General features: G+C 32.6%; 1 protein-coding gene across 4 annotated transcripts in view; it reads right to left on the bottom strand.

The window, feature by feature from the left end:
- LOC118203809 (ankyrin repeat and SOCS box protein 13-like) overlaps positions 1 to 15,899 on the bottom strand; it is a 72,552-nt gene that overhangs the window by 9,493 nt on the left and 47,160 nt on the right. For 2 of the 4 annotated variants that reach the window (XR_015041301.1, XM_085817280.1), the window contains exons 5-6: positions 12,898 to 13,092; positions 73 to 191 (exon numbers count right to left, since the gene is read on the bottom strand). Coding sequence is in view for 3 of the 4 variants with exons in the window: in XM_085817280.1 (XP_085673406.1) it covers positions 73 to 191; positions 12,898 to 13,092 (314 nt within the window). In the remaining variant the exon portion in view is untranslated. The remainder of the gene's footprint in view (positions 1 to 72; positions 192 to 12,897; positions 13,093 to 15,899) is intronic. The other 2 variants (XM_085817281.1, XM_085817279.1) reach the window with 1 other exon arrangement.

Raw genomic sequence — 15,899 nt, 5'->3', positions numbered from 1 at the left:
TAAAATTGATCTTTTAGAAACTAAAAGTAGAGGAAAAGATAAATTCAAGTAAAAAAAAAATCGCATGAATACCCTGTATGTCAACTGGATATGATGGATTAATTCATTTATTACTTTACTCTCCCATCCATACCACTGAAGGAAATTATTTGCTTTTAATGTTCCTATCACATATTGAATATTTGGTCCTCCTATAAAAGTGCAGTGCCTGTTACTAGCAGGATAATGTTAATGGAAGTAATGAATAAAATTTTGAGAAAATATATATATGTAAATACATAATAAAATACAATGGCTGCTTTAAGAAATAATTGGACCCTTCAAAATTAACTATTCTAGATTTGGTGCTCTTCCCCTAAAGTCATCTGTTCTCCCAAATTCAAGATCCTTCCAAGTTACATAACAACCTAAAATTAACCAATCACAGCTTAACTATGCACCTAGCATAAATAGCTAATAACCGCGTAATCTCCCTCTTTTTTGCCTCTTTGCCTGCCTGCTGACAGCGTGTTGCTCAGCCTCTGCTAGCTATTTGTCATTAATTAAAATGTAATCGCACATCTAAAATTATATGTTGTGTTTAGAACCCCTAGTCTTCTAACAGTTATGTCTTAAGAAATTCGTCATTCAAGATTAAATGATGTTTAACTATCAAGCTGGTCATGCTTCCTCTAAAATTCCATCCGATCATCTACTATGCCATAATGTCCAGTCATTTATGCAGCAGTTTTTTCGCCCGTGACTAGAACATGAATTGTTTCCATCTCCTGCCAAAAGTTTGACATTACATATATATATGTAAGATAACAATGTATGAATCAGAATTATAATATAACTATAAACATTAATTCTTCCTCTCTATTCTAAAATCGTAATAACTTCTTTGCATTGCGTCATTTCTAGATCACTCTATGATCGGCGCAGCTCTGATGACGTAATAATTAAGAACTGAAACTGTCGTTGTAAACCAAAACTTTTCTCTTCACGTGCTTCCAGCCTTCATAACTACGCACTTCAGCTTTTGCTCGCTACTGTGCTAAGATGTAATTTCGCTGGCTTGCTTTCTATCCCAACAATATCAAAAATGTAAATCTTCTGTGGAAAGGCACGACTGGAGTGCCAAGTGATTGTGGCCACAAATATCAATTGGAAATAAAAATGGAATTAAAACTGCCTCGACTGCCAAGTTCTTTAAATACTACGCTAACAAATTCTTCTTCAGTAGAATTATAATAATTTAAACCACCTACAGTATCAATAGATAATATGTCAAAAGGTTCACTAACTGATGGTAAATTTTGCATTAAACCAAATTTCTTTTGTTTACTTTTCTTATTAAACTGACATACTTCACAATGTTTACAATAATTTCTAACATCTTGAACAATTCCTGGCCAATAATATTGTGGAGATAACAAATTTAGCATAGATGATACACCAATATGACCAAATTGTATATGGGCCTTTTCAAGTAATTTCGTACGTAGAGACATGGGTATCACAATTTTGTACAATCCCTGTTTTTTAATAGTTAAGACATCATTCATTTTCCTATACTTAGTATTACAAACATTATCTAAATTTTGATATTCTTTTATTTCTTCTAATGATAATAAATTAACTTGCAATCTTAAATGTTGACACATAGGATTTCTAGAAAGCATGTCAGCTTCAACATTAGTAGATCCTTTTTTATATTTTATATCAAAATCATACATAGATAATTTTAAAGACCACCTAAATAGATGACCAGTAGGGTGTTTTATATTTTTAAGCCAAACTAAAGCAGCATGATCAGTATGTACAGTAAAATGGTTACCATGTAAATAATAATAAAATTTATCAATTGCATCAATAATAGATAAACATTCCAGCTCAGTAATGGCATAATTTTGTTCATAAGATCTTAATTTTCTAGAATGAAAAGCAATTGGATGTAAACTACCATCAGGATGTTCCTGTTTTAAAACAGCACCAACAGCACTGTTTTAAAACAGCATGACAGGGATATTTAGGATTAAACAAAGTTAAAATAGGTCTAGAAATCAATGCATCTTTTAATTTTTGAAAAGCTTTTTGACATTCATCAGTCCAATTATAAGGAGTATCTTTCTTAAGTAAATTTGTTAATGGGGCTCTACAATGTATGAATCAGAATTATAATATAACTATAAACATTAATTCTTCCTCTCTATTCTAAAATCGTAATAACTTCTTTGCATTGCGTCATTTCTAGATCACTCTATGATCGGCGCAGCTCTGATGACGTAATAATTAAGAACTGAAACTGTCGTTGTAAACCAAAACTTTTCTCTTCACGTGCTTCCATCCTTCATAACTACGCACTTCAGCTTTTGCTCGCTACTGTGCTAAGATGTAATTTCGCTGGCTTGCTTTCTATCCCAACAATATCAAAAATGTAAATCTTCTGTGGAAAGGCACGACTGGAGTGCCAAGTGATTGTGGCCACAAATATCAATTGGAAATAAAAATGGAATTAAAACTGCCTCGACTGCCAAGTTCTTTAAATACTACGCAATCAAATTCTTCTTCAGTATGGGTCTAATCAAGCATCTACAGTGTTCCGTTTTTTCCTGTGCTTTTATTATGACAGTTTTGCTCTTATTATGACATATTGTTTTATTTATATTGAATTGTTTTTTTAATAAGTATAATATTTTGTATTGAAGTGTAAAACATGTCAATCTTTACGATGAGAGGAAAAAATGCATCATATTTGTGAACTATCAACATGCATCATATTTGTGGACTATCTGGCATTTAGAGATTTTACCAGATATTTTCATTCTATTCGAACTCTTTTTATGAAAAGGACTTTCAAAGAACAAAATGGACATTTTTAACAAAATTGAGGACTTTTGTAATTATAACTTATTTATTTATCAGTATTCCATATTTATTATGTTATAGTCTTAAAATTAGTCATATACTATATATTTAATTATAACTCATTGTTTTAATGTTCAAAATTTCATATGCTCTAAAGTCAAAATTTTATATGAGAAAGTCATGATAGGCCATAGTTAAAGCTTGTACGCTATGTTCTGGATGTTTTCATGTCTTTTCTCATACTTTTGCTTCACTCCTGTACTAATGCTTTTCTCACCCCGGCCTCTCTTTTTGAGGGGGGGGGGAAGATGTAAAATAAAAAAAAAATACGATGGCTTTGCTCTTTGCGAACCAGCAACCTTTAATTAATTTTATGCAATTCAGGATCGTCCCCTAACCCAGTACCTGCTAAAACATTCACGCCTATTACATAACCTCCTCATATAAATGCTGCGTCATAAGTTTTTCTACATTTTTCTAGAAGCTACTCTGTTACATAACCATTCATATAAATAAGTCATAAGTTCTCCTAGACAGATGCCTTCTCGCCTTCGTCCTGCTAACGCTTCCGCTATGCTCCTCTTTCTTTGTCAGAACGTTATGATGTATTAAAGTTTAAAGTCAGTCGTATCTAATAGTTCAATTACTGAATAAGTTATTTGATTAACTTCATCTGGAAAAAGTCATCTGCTATAAATTAAAATAAAGATATGCTTGCTGTTAAAAGTGAAAAATCCTGATTCGTCATTTTTCTCCGTGTTTCAATCACCCCAGCTTCGTTAACCATCTGCCAGAACGTGAAATGGAATAGCCTCACCATTCGCCCACGATGTGTTGGAATAACTGAAAACATTACATATATATATATATATATATGCACCCTTTCTGCAAAAGTAATATGACTAAACAAAAAAAATAAATAAGTAGATAAAAATAATTATGAAATTTTAATTAATCATGAAGAAAACTGCAAAATGATAATTTGGTCCCACATGCAAGAATTTATAATGCCACATTCACCATATTAATTAAAAATTTCCTTTTTAAAAAAAAATACTAAAAATAGCTAAAAATATTTTTCACATTCCAAAGTAATGAATTGTATGACATCATGTATTTAGCAACAAACACAAGATTCGATGTAATGGTTCAAATCCTAAGAAAACTAAGCATGAAAATTGAGCAAAAATTTAATAAACACTTGAATTTATTTTAAAAAAGTATTTTAAATAATACCATCTACATAATTGAAAACATAAAAATTTAGTTTTAATAATTATGTACAACAAAGCATAAGAGTTTAATAGTACAGAAACTTCTGAAAAGTTCACAAAATGTGAACAGGTGCATTAACAAAAAGAAATAAAATTAGCTAAACACAAGACCGATGATATGGCGACCCTTATCCTGTTTTCTCCGTACCAGGTGCTGGTATGTGCAGGAATTTTTACAAAATGGCCTGCCATATGCAGAAAGTAAAATTTACATCGTACACCACTATACATAGATAAGAAGGGGTATATAAGGATGTGAGATCAAACAGTAACAGTACATAAGTCGACAAAGAGTTACATAAACAAAAAGTAAAGTTACTATTGATATAAATATATTAGGGGTTTCTTATATACTATTTAACAAACTTTAAAATTATTTACCATTATAATGGAAAATGAAGAAATTCTGAAGAAATTTCTGAGAATCCACAGAACTTATTATTAGTAATGAAAGTATATATGTCAGCAAATCTAGCAACACTACAAAGATAGTCAATGGACAAAATATGTTCTAAACATAAATAGAGAAATGCTTATTCAAGTGTCAAAGTATATCCAAATAAGCCTCAAAGTGTAAGTGAAATTGTTGGACTTGTTATTTTAGATGATTTTATAGAAATGGGCACAATTGAAACTAACAGATATTATAGTCAGATTCACCTGGCAAACAAATCAACAAAGTGGTACAATACTACAACTTCCAATATTAAAAATTTTTTTGAATTTAATATTTTTATAGGACAAGTGCATGAAACTACAATAAATAATTTTATGTCAACTCAACTTTTGTCGCGATGTTTTCACTTGTAACCCTTTCAGATGACACAGTAATACACCATTTGGAAGGAATCACACATTCGGGAAAACTAAAGTATCCACAAAAATAGACTAGAATAGAAGAGAAACACGCTAATGTGACAATCAAAATCGTAAAAAAACAACCTTATATTTAGCGTAGGTATAATGAAACACTCAATCGATTTCGAGGGCAGCTAAAGGTCCCTCCTCATCAGGAGAAAGAAATACATAGAAAGAAGAAAATAGGAATCACAGAAACACGTGGTGCTTATCAGCACTGCACGTGGTTATAACTAGATTTTTAATCAGAGTTGCACTGGCCGCCTACTTTTACTGAGCCAGGCTGTCTGATCAAGTATAAAGAAATATTAGCGAAGTTAAAATAGGGAGCGAGGGGCAAATGCACATTACGCTCAAAATCTGAACTTCAAATAATGGAAAGCAACCACTGAACGGATTTTTATACCCTCTGGTAGTACCAAGTGCGAGGAGGTAACGCCATCTATCGGCAAAAATAATTGAATTAAGACAGTAGAATTTTAAAGGCATTAGGAAGGACTGGATTGGACTTCAAATCATTAACTAAACTTTCTAAATCTTTGTGAATGTGAAAAGCCTCAAGAAAATCCAATTCGCCTATGGAAGAAGCCTTTTGGATGATTTTTGCAGACACAAAATCAAAATTATGGTTAAAAGTCCAGCTATGATACGCTATTGAAGACTTGTTAATTTCCCCTTTTTTGACATAAGATTCATGTTCCTTGATACGAAACTTCAACGCTCTTTTTGTTTGGCCAATATATCTTAAACCACACTGACATGATATACTATAAATTCCCCAAGAATTCAAGACAGAAACGCAATCTTTTAGAATCGCAGGGTGAATTTTATTAATAGGGGAGAAACCGACTTGAAAATTGAATTTCTGGAGAATCCGTGCAATTTTATAGCTAACAGAAGGATAAAATGGAAGCACGACAAGGTCATTGATATTATTTCTAACAGTGGAATGTCTTCTTTGATGAGAATATGAAAATTTTTTGACAGCTTTATCAATAATCACGGGAGAAAATCCACGGTCAATCGCAACTGCTCTCAAATAATTAAGTTCATTGGTAAGCAAAGATTCAGAGGAACAAACTTTTAGCGCGCGGAAAACATAATAGTAAAAAGAAGCCATTTTTTGCTTAACAGGGTGGCATGACTTGGCATGGGGTGGTAAACAAACTGCAAAGGGTTTACGGTACACAGTGGTGCTAAAATCGGTTTCATTGCGGATTATAAGAATATCGAGGAAGGGGAGGGAATTGTTGGATTCAATTTCAAGAGTGAATTGGATGGCTGGATCAATTGAATTCATAATAGATAGAATCTCGGATAAATCCTCTTTATAACCGTCAAAAAGTGCGAAAGTGTCGTCAACATACCGAATCCAAAGACGAAAAGATAATTTATCAAATAATTTCATCTCAAAATAGTGCATATAAATGTCAGCAAGTACCGGACTGAGAGGATTACCCATAGCCAATCCTTCAACTTGACGAAAATATGCATTTTGGAAAACAAAGTGGGTTTGACTTAGAGAAACTTTAGTAAGCGAAACCAACTCATTAATTTCAGTATGTGTGAAGTGAAATTCCCGAAGCCTAGTTTCAAGACAATTTAGTGCTCCTTCGACCGGAACATTAGTAAACAATGATTTGACATCAAATGAAACCATAATGGAACGAAGTGGGGAAATATTTTTAAGTTTATCAATGACTTCAACAGAATTTTTTACAGTGTGAATATTGTTATCAAGTAGAGGAGAAAATCTGGAAACTAAATATTTGGCCAAAGGATATGAAGCAGTACCTATGTTGGAAACAATTGGTCGAAAAGGAATACCGGTTTTGTGGACTTTTGGAAGAGCATAAAGTCTAGCGCAATTAGTAATAGGCGGAATAAGTGATTTCTTCAACTGAGTTGGCAGAATGTGGGAAGATTTAATAGCACTTTTTACTTTCATGAGGTCCGAAGTTGAAGGATCTTTAGGGATCGAGCAGTATGGGCCTTCATTTATCAATTTAGAGACTCCAGTAATATATGTGTGTTTGTCCATAACAACGATCTGTCCGCCCTTATCAGCTTTAGAAATAATGATATTAGTATCAGAATTAATTCCACGTAAGATCTCATTTTCCTTTTTGCTAAGATTAGAACCCAAAGATTTATTGTTAAAATTAACGTTATGAGTAATTAGGTGGCGGATTGTATCCTTCTGCGTTTCCGAAATTTTGGAGAATTTAAAGGCTTTCTCTATAGGGGCGATGATTTGAGGAATTGAAGGTTTAGATGTCTTTGAAAAGTTGAAATTATATTTTAATACTTTTAACTGATCCTCCGAAAGATTCCTATTGGAGATATTAACGATGGAGTTAACGTTTACAGTGGGAAGATCAGCTAGATAATTGGGACTATCCGACTGGTGTGTGAGTTTTCGGAATTTAGAAATGAGCACATTTTTATGCCGTTGACAAACGGTATCAGTTCTAGACCAGGATGTATGTTCAAATGAGGAAAAATTTTCAGTGGAATTAGCAATTTTTAAATGGAGGTAATATAATTCAAATTCAATTTTAGATAAACGTTTGCGTGTGTCCCTTATAATGTGACGAAGAAGTGCCAATTTGAATTTATGCAAAATTTTTGAAACGTGAACGGAAGCTTTAAGGCTACATTTCACATGTATAAATTTGGGAATGAAATTTTGATGTTTGCATTTAAGTAGAAACTGTAGATGATTCAAGAATTTCGTACGCTTAAGGCGTAACTTACAAAATCGGTTCCTGTCAGTGGACATATTGTGAAAAGGGCACAAGCAAGAAACAAGTGAACAAAAGAAATGTAATTCCGAAAGTCCAAACAAGTAATTACTTATAACATGAAAAAAACACCAATAAATAGTGAAGACAATTTTCATCAACAAATGACAAAAACATTCCAAAAGGAGAGAAACATCCAATACTGAAAAACCAATAGCCACGTGGAAAGAAGCAACGAAAGTCAAAATCGTGCACGTGGTAAACCGAAAAAATATAGAATTACCTCGAAAATGCCGGTTGATAGCATAAACCAAATCCGAAAAAATGATGGCCACGTGGAAAGAAGTAAATAAAATGGTGCACGTGGTAAAACAATAAACAGTAAAATATTCTCGAAAATGCCGGTTGATAGCACAAACTAGACTAGAGGAGAAACATGCTAATGTGACAATCAAAATCGTAAAAAAACAACCTTATATTTAGCGTAGGTATAATGAAACACTCAATCGATTTCGAGGGCAGCTAAAGGTCCCTCCTCATCAGGAGAAAGAAATACATAGAAAGAAGAAAATAGGAATCACAGAAACACGTGGTGCTTATCAGCACTGCACGTGGTTATAACTAGATTTTTAATCAGAGTTGCACTGGCCGCCTACTTTTACTGAGCCAGGCTGTCTGATCAAGTATAAAGAAATATTAGCGAAGTTAAAATAGGGAGCGAGGGGCAAATGCACATTACGCTCAAAATCTGAACTTCAAATAATGGAAAGCAACCACTGAACGGATTTTTATACCCTCTGGTAGTACCAAGTGCGAGGAGGTAACGCCATCTATCGGCAAAAATAATTGAATTAAGACAGTAGAATTTTAAAGGCATTAGGAAGGACTGGATTGGACTTCAAATCATTAACTAAACTTTCTAAATCTTTGTGAATGTGAAAAGCCTCAAGAAAATCCAATTCGCCTATGGAAGAAGCCTTTTGGATGATTTTTGCAGACCCAAAATCAAAATTATGGTTAAAAGTCCAGCTATGATACGCTATTGAAGACTTGTTAATTTCCCCTTTTTTGACATAAGATTCATGTTCCTTGATACAAAACTTCAACGCTCTTTTTGTTTGGCCAATATATCTTAAACCACACTGACATGATATACTATAAATTCCCCAAGAATTCAAGACAGAAACGCAATCTTTTAGAATCGCAGGGTGAATTTTATTAATAGGGGAGAAACCGACTTGAAAATTGAATTTCTGGAGAATCCGTGCAATTTTATAGCTAACAGAAGGATAAAATGGAAGCACGACAAGGTCATTGATATTATTTCTAACAGTGGAATGTCTTCTTTGATGGGAATATGAAAATTTTTTGACGGCTTTATCAATAATCACGGGAGAAAATCCACGGTCAATCGCAACTGCTCTCAAATAATTAAGTTCATTGGTAAGCAAAGATTCAGAGGAACAAACTTTTAGCGCGCGGAAAACATAATAGTAAAAAGAAGCCATTTTTTGCTTAACAGGGTGGCATGACTTGGCATGGGGTGGTAAACAAACTGCAAAGGGTTTACGGTACACAGTGGTGCTAAAATCGGTTTCATTGCGGATTATAAGAATATCGAGGAAGGGGAGGGAATTGTTGGATTCAATTTCAAGAGTGAATTGGATGGCTGGATCAATTGAATTCATAATAGATAGAATCTCGGATAAATCCTCTTTATAACCGTCAAAAAGTGCGAAAGTGTCGTCAACATACCGAATCCAAAGACGAAAAGATAATTTATCAAATAATTTCATCTCAAAATAGTGCATATAAATGTCAGCAAGTACCGGACTGAGAGGATTACCCATAGCCAATCCTTCAACTTGACGAAAATATGCATTTTGGAAAACAAAGTGGGTTTGACTTAGAGAAACTTTAGTAAGCGAAACCAACTCATTAATTTCAGTATGTGTGAAGTGAAATTCCCGAAGCCTAGTTTCAAGACAATTTAGTGCTCCTTCGACCGGAACATTAGTAAACAATGATTTGACATCAAATGAAACCATAATGGAACGAAGTGGGGAAATATTTTTAAGTTTATCAATGACTTCAACAGAATTTTTTACAGTGTGAATATTGTTATCAAGTAGAGGAGAAAATCTGGAAACTAAATATTTGGCCAAAGGATATGAAGCAGTACCTATGTTGGAAACAATTGGTCGAAAAGGAATACCGGTTTTGTGGACTTTTGGAAGAGCATAAAGTCTAGCGCAATTAGTAATAGGCGGAATAAGTGATTTCTTCAACTGAGTTGGCAGAATGTGGGAAGATTTAATAGCACTTTTTACTTTCATGAGGTCCGAAGTTGAAGGATCTTTAGGGATCGAGCAGTATGGGCCTTCATTTATCAATTTAGAGACTCCAGTAATATATGTGTGTTTGTCCATAACAACAATCTGTCCGCCCTTATCAGCTTTAGAAATAATGATATTAGTATCAGAATTAATTCCACGTAAGATCTCATTTTCCTTTTTGCTAAGATTAGAACCCAAAGATTTATTGTTAAAATTAACGTTATGAGTAATTAGGTGGCGGATTGTATCCTTCTGCAATTACGAAATTTTGGAGAATTTAAAGGCTTTCTCTATAGGGGCGATGATTTGAGGAATTGAAGGTTTAGATGTCTTTGAAAAGTTGAAATTATATTTTAATACTTTTAACTGATCCTCCGAAAGATTCCTATTGGAGATATTAACGATGGAGTTAACGTTTACAGTGGGAAGATCAGCTAGATAATTGGGACTATCCGAAATTACTAATTGCGCTAGACTTTATGCTCTTCCAAAAGTCCACAAAACCGGTATTCCTTTTCGACCAATTGTTTCCAACATAGGTACTGCTTCATATCCTTTGGCCAAATATTTAGTTTCCAGATTTTCTCCTCTACTTGATAACAATATTCACACTGTAAAAAATTCTGTTGAAGTCATTGATAAACTTAAAAATATTTCCCCACTTCGTTCCATTATGGTTTCATTTGATGTCAAATCATTGTTTACTAATGTTCCGGTCGAAGGAGCACTAAATTGTCTTGAAACTAGGCTTCGGGAATTTCACTTCACACATACTGAAATTAATGAGTTGGTTTCGCTTACTAAAGTTTCTCTAAGTCAAACCCACTTTGTTTTCCAAAATGCATATTTTCGTCAAGTTGAAGGATTGGCTATGGGTAATCCTCTCAGTCCGGTACTTGCTGACATTTATATGCACTATTTTGAGATGAAATTATTTGATAAATTATCTTTTCGTCTTTGGATTCGGTATGTTGACGACACTTTCGCACTTTTTGACGGTTATAAAGAGGATTTATCCGAGATTCTATCTATTATGAATTCAATTGATCCAGCCATCCAATTCACTCTTGAAATTGAATCCAACAATTCCCTCCCCTTCCTCGATATTCTTATAATCCGCAATGAAACCGATTTTAGCACCACTGTGTACCGTAAACCCTTTGCAGTTTGTTTACCACCCCATGCCAAGTCATGCCACCCTGTTAAGCAAAAAATGGCTTCTTTTTACTATTATGTTTTCCGCGCGCTAAAAGTTTGTTCCTCTGAATCTTTGCTTACCAATGAACTTAATTATTTGAGAGCAGTTGCGATTGACCGTGGATTTTCTCCCGTGATTATTGATAAAGCCGTCAAAAAATTTTCATATTCCCATCAAAGAAGACATTCCACTGTTAGAAATAATATCAATGACCTTGTCGTGCTTCCATTTTATCCTTCTGTTAGCTATAAAATTGCACGGATTCTCCAGAAATTCAATTTTCAAGTTGGTTTCTCCCCTATTAATAAAATTCACCCTGCGATTCTAAAAGATTGCGTTTCTGTCTTGAATTCTTGGGGAATTTATAGTATATCATGTCAGTGTGGTTTAAGATATATTGGCCAAACAAAAAGAGCGTTGAAGTTTTGTATCAAGGAACATGAATCTTATGTCAAAAAAGGGGAAATTAACAAGTCTTCAATAGCGTATCATAGCTGGACTTTTAACCATAATTTTGATTTTGGGTCTGCAAAAATCATCCAAAAGGCTTCTTCCATAGGCGAATTGGATTTTCTTGAGGCTTTTCACATTCACAAAGATTTAGAAAGTTTAGTTAATGATTTGAAGTCCAATCCAGTCCTTCCTAATGCCTTTAAAATTCTACTGTCTTAATTCAATTATTTTTGCCGATAGATGGCGTTACCTCCTCGCACTTGGTACTACCAGAGGGTATAAAAATCCGTTCAGTGGTTGCTTTCCATTATTTGAAGTTCAGATTTTGAGCGTAATGTGCATTTGCCCCTCGCTCCCTATTTTAACTTCGCTAATATTTCTTTATACTTGATCAGACAGCCTGGCTCAGTAAAAGTAGGCGGCCAGTGCAACTCTGATTAAAAATCTAGTTATAACCACGTGCAGTGCTGATAAGCACCACGTGTTTCTGTGATTCCTATTTTCTTCTTTCTATGTATTTCTTTCTCCTGATGAGGAGGGACCTTTAGCTGCCCTCGAAATCGATTGAGTGTTTCATTATACCTACACTAAATATAAGGTTGTTTTTTTACGATTTTGATCCACAAAAATGTTACAAAGTTTGCAAAACTCATAGAAAATGTTGTTATACTTTATTATGTATGAAAATTATGTATTCCTTTATGCAAAAGTCATTGTTTTTCCATTTAACACAGTACACAGAAATAGCAAATTTTACTTTTCATCTTTGTAGTCCTAAAATACATGTAATACAATGATAAATAAACTAAGCAAAATAATAATAAGTGTACTTTAAAAATATTATATACTTTAAAAGCAAGTATACAAATTAAGAAAACCTTTTTATTTTAAACAGCACATATTTACAACATTCATATTTCAAAACATTTTATGATTTTCATCTTTGCCATAACGATACAAGTTTGTGCCAACCAGCTTCAGAATTTCATTATTTTAACCAGTACTCTATATTAGAAACATACAAAAATCTGTCGATCATGAATATGATAATATGGATTTTACAAGAAATTTTTCCCGAAGATCATATATATACATATACGCATTTGTGTTATACATGTGCATACATTTATTTATCTAAAACATGCTAAAATATTAGGCAAAACAAAAGTTAAAACTCAATTTACCTGAATGCAAGACTAATAATTCATAAATCTGGCCTTCAGCTTCTCGAAGCAAATCAATTGGCAATTTATTTTGGTTATTGCTAGCAAATACATTTGCACCATATTCGATTAGGACTCGAGCAACTTCAACATAGTCTTCTCTTGCAGCTATATGCAAAGCAGTTTCATGAATCTTAGTAGCATTAACAAAAGCACCTGCAAATTGAATGCAGAAAAATTAAATTTACTTAATATTCATAGCTAGGAGACATTTCAGTTCAAAATATGTCCATTTCTAAATGCACAAATACAAACAACGGTAAGGGACCAAAAATCCACAAAGCTTAGGACAAGAAGCTGTGTGGTTTTCAGCTCAGTAATGAAAAAGCACAAAATTTAAATTTAAAAAAAGGAAGAAAAATTAAAAATGAACTCAAAATACAGAATTAAAAGCAATTACTTTCTTTCTAGCTTTTTATGGAGAAATATGTAGTAAATATAATTTTGCATAAAGAGAAAATAAAGCTTATAATTATTTTGGCATTTTTTTTGCTTGCATTAATTTGTTTTAAATCTCCAAGATGTTCTCTCATTTGAGGCCTTTCCTCTGAAGTCATAGCTTCCTGATTATCACATGGTTTTTTGTTCTAAGTTCATTTTTTAAGTATTACTTAAAGAAAAATCATAAATTTATCTAGAACTTGCCATTCTGACATGACCAAAAAATACTATTTTTAATTCTAGTCATAATAAAAGTTAAAAATTTGGGTATTTTTGTGATAAAAAAAGGCAGCAGTTACTAATGGCAACCTTAATAATACAATACATTCAAAATACAATGCTGCTCAAAAGTATAATTGTAGTTATTTGAATGTAGTCTTTCATTTTAGATATATATATATATATATATATATATATTCTGAATGAATTTAAAAGCAGATTCTTTATGATCTTGGGAACTGCCAAAGTGTGAAATTCCCCTCTATACTTTTCGCCAAAATGTTGAGTCAAGGACATGTTGAGTTACAATATTTGGCATGTCTCACTATGCAAGATTTATTATCCATGGTGGATTTTTGCACACACTTTGGCTACTATCCCCATAACTAAAAACAAATATGATGTGTACACCACATGACTTCCTTGTACGGAATATTAAATTATATGCATTTTTCTTTTCTTGCATTTCATTTAAACTTATTGTATTGAATTAAAACTACTTCGTTGATAGCGCATAAACCACAACAGAATAAATACACTCTTTAAAATTCACTATATTTGTTTACCATAGCGACATTCTGACCGTGACTAGAACATTAATTGTATTAAATGAGGAAACTTATTATTACTAATTAAGTGTTGCCAAAGTCATCCAAATTTTTCTGTTAACATCTGAGAATCTGCGTGAATTCTGGGTGTTGGCATACTTTAGGTTCACAGACATCTGGTTATCTACAGTAATACTACATTTAAATAGCAATCAAAATTTTAATCTTCTTTGCTAACATTTAATTACCATCTGAGAATATATATAATTAAAAACAAATTATATACCTTCTCAAAGATAATCATGTGTTGATTAAAGCACAATGAGTAAAAAAGAAAAAACATGGGAAAAACTGGAAATATTAAAAGGGCATTTATGTTCATTCCAGCCTCAGAATCAGCACTTCAGAAGCATATATAAATGTCAGATTTTTCAAGTTTTTAATAGATTAAATTTGTAAAAACATAGTCTTGAGGAAATATAGCAAAGAGAGACTGGATCAATGATCTTCAAAGAAAAGAGATTGCTAGTAATAATATTAGTATACACACCATTCAAGACTAAAAATCAGCTATTAAATTATGAAATTTTCATATTTAAAAAAATAAAAATAAGGTTTTAAAAAAAAATTTAGATTTTAACAGTTGCCCAAAAGAGGTTTCTTTTGTACTCTTTCTGAGCTCATAGTCTACCATTCTTCTGCTTTACTCACTCCTGCTAACCCATTTCTTTTTTTGTTGTTTTAACTTTATTATTAACCTTTACTTTTTTTACACCGCATACAATTCAACAGCAAAATTTCAGAACTTTTAAAAACAGCATAGCATCATATGTTTAGAATTCTTGATGCAATTTTAAGTGTTGGCATAACTTTTTTTTTATTTTTTCAGTTCTTCCTCCATTCATCATATCAATCAGTTTTTTTAGTAAGATAGCTTGAAAAACACTTTTTGGGTCATTTTATTATTAGCATTTTGTGTTTTCAATTTATTAATTAACTATCATGTTCTTTGCCCTAAGCCACAAAAACTTCAGATCAACAGCAAAATTACAAAATATTTAAAAATAGCACATCTTTAGAATTTCTGATATAAAGTCTCATGCGCTAAATGTCAAGTTAGAGAGAAAAATGTTTTCTTACATGAAATGTCGCTACTGCTTGCTTTCAGATCATTGAGTTTGTTAATCAAAAATTCATCAAAGTTTTACAAAAGATGAAATATAAAATTCAAAATTCGAGATTCCAGGTGCACATGTTTGAGTGGAGGACTATGTTATTCAAAATTTGATGGGCTAAGTACCGTTGTTTTTTCACCATTCCATACATACATGCATTCAGATTCTTCATTATTTAATTTCTTTAAACAGGGTTGCCACTCAAACAGGAGAATGAAATTCCCTGACTTTTCCAGGTTTTCCAGGTGCGTTTCAAGAAAATTCCAGTCTATCCGCGTAATGTACGTTGGCTACGCTAAGAGGTAAATTATGGTATTACTTGTATTTGTGTAGCAAATTCACTTAATTATTCAATAAATCACAGAGGACATTTATTCTTAATTATTCTTGGTATACTTTGTTTGATAATTTTGTTTACTTTTCCACTTAAGAAACTTAATAAAATTTAAGATATATACATTGGATAACAAATGTATGTTTTATTTAATTATTACTCATGATCATCACCAGCTCAACACGAGGCTAATCCGGTCCTTATAAATCACAACGCAATGCTAAATAGTTAGGTTAGATTTTAGGT

Source organism: Stegodyphus dumicola, chromosome 5 (genome assembly GCF_044657685.1).
Source record: "Stegodyphus dumicola isolate Sdum_Otavi_A_Nest chromosome 5, ASM4465768v1".
Taxonomy (NCBI): Eukaryota; Metazoa; Arthropoda; class Arachnida; order Araneae; family Eresidae; genus Stegodyphus; species Stegodyphus dumicola.
Note: the sequence above shows the minus strand (reverse complement) of the source record. Positions and strands in the feature narration are given on the sequence as shown.